The sequence below is a fragment of the Camelina sativa genome, chromosome 11, assembly GCF_000633955.1.
Source record: "Camelina sativa cultivar DH55 chromosome 11, Cs, whole genome shotgun sequence".
In the NCBI taxonomy this organism is placed as follows: Eukaryota; Viridiplantae; Streptophyta; class Magnoliopsida; order Brassicales; family Brassicaceae; genus Camelina; species Camelina sativa.
The window spans coordinates 45,350,252-45,357,094 of NC_025695.1; the positions used below are offsets into that span (position 1 = coordinate 45,350,252).

At 40.6% G+C, this 6,843-nt stretch overlaps 3 protein-coding genes and 1 pseudogene across 4 annotated transcripts in view; 1 reads left to right on the forward strand and 3 right to left on the reverse strand.

Moving 5' to 3' along the window:
- The window catches only part of LOC104728995 (UDP-glycosyltransferase 76E1-like), a 2,800-nt gene extending 1,950 nt beyond the window's left edge, over positions 1-850 (reverse strand). Inside the window, exons 1-2 of the mRNA XM_010447899.1 lie at positions 807-850; positions 641-707 (exon numbers count right to left, since the gene is read on the reverse strand). Coding sequence (XP_010446201.1) covers positions 641-707; positions 807-850 — 111 coding nt within the window. The remainder of the gene's footprint in view (positions 1-640; positions 708-806) is intronic.
- LOC104726545 (UDP-glycosyltransferase 76E2-like) lies at positions 964-3,136 on the reverse strand (the record flags this gene model as incomplete). The annotated part of the gene is made up of 3 exons (XM_010445418.2): positions 964-1,981; positions 2,062-2,131; positions 2,714-3,136. Coding segments are annotated over 3 exons (1,368 nt in total), but the record flags the coding sequence as incomplete, so codon positions are not given.
- Positions 3,285-6,068, reverse strand: LOC104728996 (annotated as a pseudogene).
- LOC104726546 (dnaJ homolog subfamily B member 8) overlaps positions 6,187-6,843 on the forward strand; it is a 2,438-nt gene continuing 1,781 nt past the window's right edge. For both annotated transcript variants that reach the window (XM_010445419.2, XM_010445420.2), the window contains exon 1: positions 6,187-6,645. In XM_010445419.2, coding sequence (XP_010443721.1) covers positions 6,295-6,645 — 351 coding nt within the window. In that variant the 5' untranslated portion in view covers positions 6,187-6,294. The remainder of the gene's footprint in view (positions 6,646-6,843) is intronic.

A 6,843-nucleotide genomic window follows, 5' to 3' on the forward strand; every position in this document is an offset into this window, starting at 1 on the left:
CTCTCTCTCTCTCTCTCTCTCTCTCTCTCTCTCTCTCTTTTTCTTTTTCAACGTTTATGAATGGAAAAAATTTTCAAAGAGACATAAGGATGCTTCAATGCTTTAAACCAGATCTGATGTGATCTAATATAGACACGTGAGATATGTATTAACCGTTACATTGGTCTCATCGCCAACTTGTTTTTCTCCCTAAGTGGAATATTTTTGAGGTTGGGGAAAGCTCTCAGCATTGTGTGAAAGGAGAACCAAAAGAACAAGCACGTGAAATTAACAAAATGGACAAAGAACCCCGAAGATAGAAATGACAAAATTGGTCACCATCTTCTTCTCTATGGATCAATACTAGATATTATTATAGGCGAACTGCCCCATTTAAGTCTTCCTTTTTGTCATTTTCTATATTAATTTTATGTTTTGTTTTTGGACCATTTTCTAAGGAAGTCTATCTCTATCCTTTTCTTTCTTTATGTCACCTCTTTCTGGATAGTTCTGTTGTGTTATTTTTAGCATAGAACATGTCTGAATATAGAAAAGCTGCCGGCCAACGGGCCAAGTTATAGACGGCCGGCAAAAGACAGAGAATTATGTAATTTTGTAGTTTAATTTGACCAAAAGGATCATCTATCCAATTTGACTATACCGAGCAAAGCACTCTAACGGAACCGTGATCTTCTAGTTCAGCGACGGCCGAGTAGCCGTACGTAAAACTGTAAAAGGGTAGTGATCATAGCTGAATATGGATATACAACGCATGAGTTAGCATCTGTTTAATAGCATTATTAGCTTTCATTCTAAAAAGTATGTACAAAGGCCAGATATGTCCAGGACACAGTGTCGGGTTGGTGACCATCAAAACAGATACCAGATTGGAGTCAGTTACGTTGATCTGATTGGTATGGTGAAAAAACTGAACTGAAGTAACTTATAAGGGTTTCTAGTGATTGAATTTGGTCGCAGAAACTGTAATGCATAAGCACAAGGTCTTATCTCTTATTTTGTTTTCAGAGTGTAACTCAAAACAATGCTTCAAATATTACACTGAAAAAATATTACACAATGAATATCTTCTGATACACTTTTGACTTTGGACAGGGACTATATCATCTTCACGGCGTCGTCAAGGAATTGACAAAGTCATCTAATGAGCTGCATGACGAACCTCCACTTCTAGCAGAGGCTTCGAGCTTCTCTTTCAAGTCAAAGGCTCTCTTTCTCATTTCTGCCCCTTCGTCATCCACTGTCAACCTCTTCACAGAGCTCTCCACAGTTCCTTTATCCAGTTCTCCCTCCAATAGAACCCCGATTCTCCAAACACTCTCAACGTACCTCGCGTTAACTCTCTGATCGCCGGTAAAAGGCTTACAGATCATCGGAACTCCTTCCCCGATGCTCTCTAGTGTCGAGTTCCATCCACAGTGACTCCAAAAACCTCCTACTGCAGGATGTCTGAGAACTTCTATCTGTGGTGCCCATTTCACAATGTAACCCCTTTCTGAAACCAACTTATTGAATTCCTCTGGTAAGGATTCTGTCCATTCCGAGCCGGGAACAGAACCTGGTCGGATCACCCATAAGAAAGGTTGATTGCTGTTACTCAATCCCCAAGCCATCTCCAACATGTCTTTGGTTTGCAATAGAGCCAAGCTTCCCAAGCTTATGTAAATCACTGAGCTTGGTTTCTGCTTGTCCAACCATTCAATGCAGCTCCTGTCCTCTTCTAGTAAACTAGAAGACGCTGACGCTGCAATGTGAAGTGGGCCAATAGGATACACTGGAACTTGTAGTTTTCGTTGCAACTGTGCCAAAGACGAGCTCTCTAGACAGCTTGCTGAGTTGATGATAACAGCAGAAGATGTTTGAATGTTTACAGCATTACAGTAGAGCTTGATAATACTCTCTAATGGCCCAAATGCTGAAGTTGGCAAGTCCTTGTACCTTAGAGGATCCAACCCTGGAAACACTTGCTCTTGCGTTTCAGGATCTGCAGAGAACAGCATTTGGATTGGGTTATCTAACTAAATGGCCTCTTGAATTGAGATGAATAGCTCGAATCTTGAGTACCTTTCATGTCGAGCAAGAAGGACTCTGCATTGACTTTAGACAAAACAGAGCGACAGACAAAGGCAGCGTGCTGAAGACGACACTAGGAATTTGAAACGCCATAGCTGCAGCTTGGGAAAAGTACATGTACTCATCGTAGACGNTCATCTCCAACATGTCTTTGGTTTGCAATAGAGCCAAGCTTCCCAAGCTTATGTAAATCACTGAGCTTGGTTTCTGCTTGTCCAACCATTCAATGCAGCTCCTGTCCTCTTCTAGTAAACTAGAAGACGCTGACGCTGCAATGTGAACTGGGCCAATAGGATACACTGGAACTTGTAGTTTTCGTTGCAACTGTGCCAAAGACGAGCTCTCTAGACAGCTTGCTGAGTTGATGATAACAGCAGAAGATGTTTGAATGTTTACAGCATTACAGTAGAGCTTGATAATACTCTCTAATGGCCCAAATGCTGAAGTTGGCAAGTCCTTGTACCTTAGAGGATCCAACCCTGGAAACACTTGCTCTTGCGTTTCAGGATCTGCAGAGAACAGCATTTGGATTGGGTTATCTAACTAAATGGCCTCTTGAATTGAGATGAATAGCTCGAATCTTGAGTACCTTTCATGTCGAGCAAGAAGGACTCTGCATTGACTTTAGACAAAACAGAGCGACAGACAAAGGCAGCGTGCTGAAGACGACACTAGGAATTTGAAACGCCATAGCTGCAGCTTGGGAAAAGTACATGTACTCATCGTAGACGATACAAGCAATATCATCATCACCTTGTTTCTGCAATAGTTGACTTAAACAGTGCTTGAAGCTTTCCTCGCAGACTTGATTGATTTTGAGCATAAACGGGAGTGCTCCAAGGCTTTTGAGATCAGAGTCAGTTAAGCTATCTGGGATGGTGAGGAAATGAAAATCAGAGAAGTCTTTGGAAGAGCTAACTCGATTATACTGTGTCTGAACAACAGTTATGGAGAATCCCTTGGAGTGAAGAGCTTTCCCAAGTTGCATAATCGGAGTTACATGACCTTGAGCTGGAACCGGAACCAACACTATCCTTCTCTTCTTCACTTGATTTTCCTCCTTTTTTTTTTATCTGTCTCGATTTAGCACTGGAAGAAGCTCAAAGAGATGCAGATGCTCTCTTTAGATCTGATCTGACCTGTTCTTTGGTCTCACATATTTTATGTTTATCTCTAAATGGAATATTCAGATTTGATGATTTTTGGTAATAAAATAGACAAAAAGACAGAAAAATTCAGATTCAAAGTCAGAAGTAATCAAAGTTTCATTTTGTCTTTGTCTAATACGTAATCTCATCCTTTCCTTTCTAGATATATACTAACAAATAAATAAAAAACAACTGGCTACAATTGTGAATTTGACAAGACAAACCTCATAATAAAAGTTAAATGTGATTCCCTTGTTCGGCTAAATTTTGATGCTCCAAGCCTCCAACACTTAACCTCGAGGTGCATGTGTCCTAGTTTACCATCCATTGCCGTTCGTACTACCGCTCTATGATTAGCAACCTCACCTGTTACCACATCATCTCCACATTCAAAAGTTATGTATTGCATTTACCGCTTTAAGCTTCTCATGCGGTTCTGTTCCTCTTTTGAGTTTCCAGAACCACCTTTTGAGTCTCCAATGGTTGAGATTTTGCAATATCGCTCGGTGTAAAGAATCCATCCCCTTTCGTGTAAAATGCAAACTCAGCAAAGAGATGCAACCATTCATCTGGCATGCCCCACAACTCTGGTCCTTCACCACATAGCATTCTTTCCGATCATTATCATCAGACAGCCATTCAGGTAATTCACCTTTGTACCATTCATCTATTGCCTCATTATCCACTCATGAGACTCTTTCGCTTCTTTGTTACCTTCCACCATAAATGCACATCATCTCTAGAGGCATCATTATGCTTAACACACGTCTCAAAAGTGGGTAGAGAATAATCTGATGGATTCACCGCCTCCAATGTAATGAACAACTTGGGGAACCAACGAGGCAACAATCAGTACTGTATATAAATTGCTCACAGACTCAAACTTGTAGTCAGTACCATTCTGAAAATTGTAACAAGAAAGACCAAGTCTGCTACAGAGGCCAATGTCATCAAAAGTTCTCCAATATTCAGGCTTTAAGTTCTTTCCATCCAAAACAGAACCTTCGAAATCAGAATCATGTGAGATACATATTTTATCACTGTTGTCATGTAACTCCTTGGATTGCTTTCGCACCTCATCACAGAATCAAGCAAACTCAGGATTATCGATATTTGCTAGACCTTATGTGGGCGACGCTTCATTCCCAATTTCATCGTCCTCGATTCCTTTCATATCCCCAAATTTGTTAGTTCGTCACTCCCTAATCTCAGTTTTGATGATCATAACCAAAATGAGGATTAGGATCAAACAGTTTCTACCCAGCTGCTGCCTAGAAACCTTCTAAACCTCTTCCTCTTAATCATCTTCTTCGTTCTGGCAACACTTTCCCAGTTACCAGCATTGGCATACAAACTGGACAGAAGCAAGCCGTTCCCTGAGTTCTCAGGTTCGAGCTCTGCTAAGTGCTTTGCTGCAATCCTTGCAAGCTCCATGTTCCCGTGATTTCTACACGCACCTAACAAAGCACCCCACACAAACAAATCCGGCTCCATTTGCATAGCCTTGATCATCTCATAGGCCTCAACAAGCTTCCCTGATCGGCCGATAAGATCCACCATACAAGCATAGTGCTCCAATCTCGGGTCGATCCTGTACTTGTTTTGCATTAAATGGAACATTTTTTTCCCAAGATCAGTTAAACCCGCGTGGCTGCAGGCGGTGAGGATGGCCGTGAATGTTAAATGGTCTAGTTTCTCTCCCGTGGCTTCCATCTGATTAAATAGCTCAACTGCTTTGTCAGAAAGTCCGTGATTTGCGTAGCAGAAGATCATCGAGTTGAAAGTAACAGTTGTCTTCTTTGACGTATTGTGAAACAAAATCATTGCTTCTGATATGTTACCACATTTGCCATACATATCGAGCAAAGCACTTCTAACGAAACCGTGATCTTCTAGTCCAGTAACTACCGAGTAGCCATGAATCTCCTTCCCGTGCTTCATATTTACAAGCAGGCAAAATTGTTGTGATCGTAGCTGAGTTTGGATACACCCCATGAGTTAACATCTGTTTAAAAGCATCAAAAGCTTTCTCATTCTGAAAATTATGTACAAGGCCTGATATAATAGAAGTCCAGGACACAACGTCGGGCTTGTGACCATCTAAACACATCATCTCAAGAATCTCAGATAGTTGTTCTTCACTACCCATATGCGCAAATCCTGAAAGTAGAGCATTCCAAGTGATAATATCAGGTTTTATTCCTACTCGTTTCATATCTTTCACCAAGTTCAACGCTTTATCTGATTGGCTGTTGTTAGCATAACCAGAGATCATAGCATTAAACACAACCAAATCTTGTTCACCCAAATCATCAAACACCTTCCTCGCATTCTCTACATCACAAAACTTCGAATACATATCAATAAGAGAGCTAACTATAAAAGCATCAGATTCAAACGAACACTTCAGCACAAGACAATGTATCATCTTCCCAAACCCTTGATCAAGCAGATTGCGACTAGCTTTAAGAAGACTTGGAACAATGAAAGCGTCAAGTTTTACACCTTCTGTATTCATATCTCTGAATAAATCCAAAGCCTCCTGATAAAACCCATGTCGAGCACAAGCGCCAATCATGACAACCCATCCACTAATGTCTCTCTTGGGTATTTCATCAAACACCTTCCGAGCATCTGCTACTTTCCCACATTCAACATAAAAAGTCACAAGCTTAGCTGCGATTCTCGTCAACCGAAAAATCCCAGATGTCACCAGATGAGCATGAAGCACTCTTCCTCCAGAAAGCATTCGATCTCGACCGTTGTTTTCGATTAGTTCAACATAAGAACCGATCGACAATAATCGAAAAGATCGAGGAATTACGGATAACTTGTTCATGGATGAATGAGAATCAAAGCTTCAAAATTTATCAAAAACCGCATTATTTGATGGTACATTACAGTGAGGGAAGTATGAAAAAGCTCCCAATTTTGTCGGACAAAGAACGAAGAAGAAGTAAGAACAGAGTTAACGATTATACCAGATTAAACGGTACGAATCGGAATAACCGGAAATTGGAAAAGCGGTTAAACAATAACCGGATTTGATTGTCCAGAAAAGGGTGAATTCGATCGAATGAAGCAGAGAGAAATTATGTATGCAGCAGCAACATCTTCGATTCTGTCTCCAACACCACAAAGTTTCTTCCTTTCTCATCATCTTCCTCCAATTTCATTCCTTTATCGGTTAAATTTTCTGGGTTTTCCTGTAACAAAGTGCTGCTATGGTGGTGGAGACATTGGTCTCTCTTCGTTTTATAAACGACGGAGTGGTGGTATTCAAAGACGGAGAAGTCGAATCATCGTCCCTAGAGCTAGAGTCTCTCCATACGAGATTCTTGGTGTGTCTCAATCAGCGACTCCTCAAGATATAAAGAGGGCTTACCGTAAACTTGCTCTCAAGTATCACCCAGATGTTAATAAAGAGGTAAAATTTACGGAACTATGTATGGCTGCTTAGATGTTATTGTATGTAGAATCAAATTCTTGAAATTGGAACTATGTATGGATGTTTCAATGCGTACACGTTTGTCCTTATATATACAAATTCATGGAATTGGGACTTTGTATGGTGCTTTCATGTGTATGTGTGTCTTTTGAAGTTTTTTTTTTTTTTTTTGTAAAA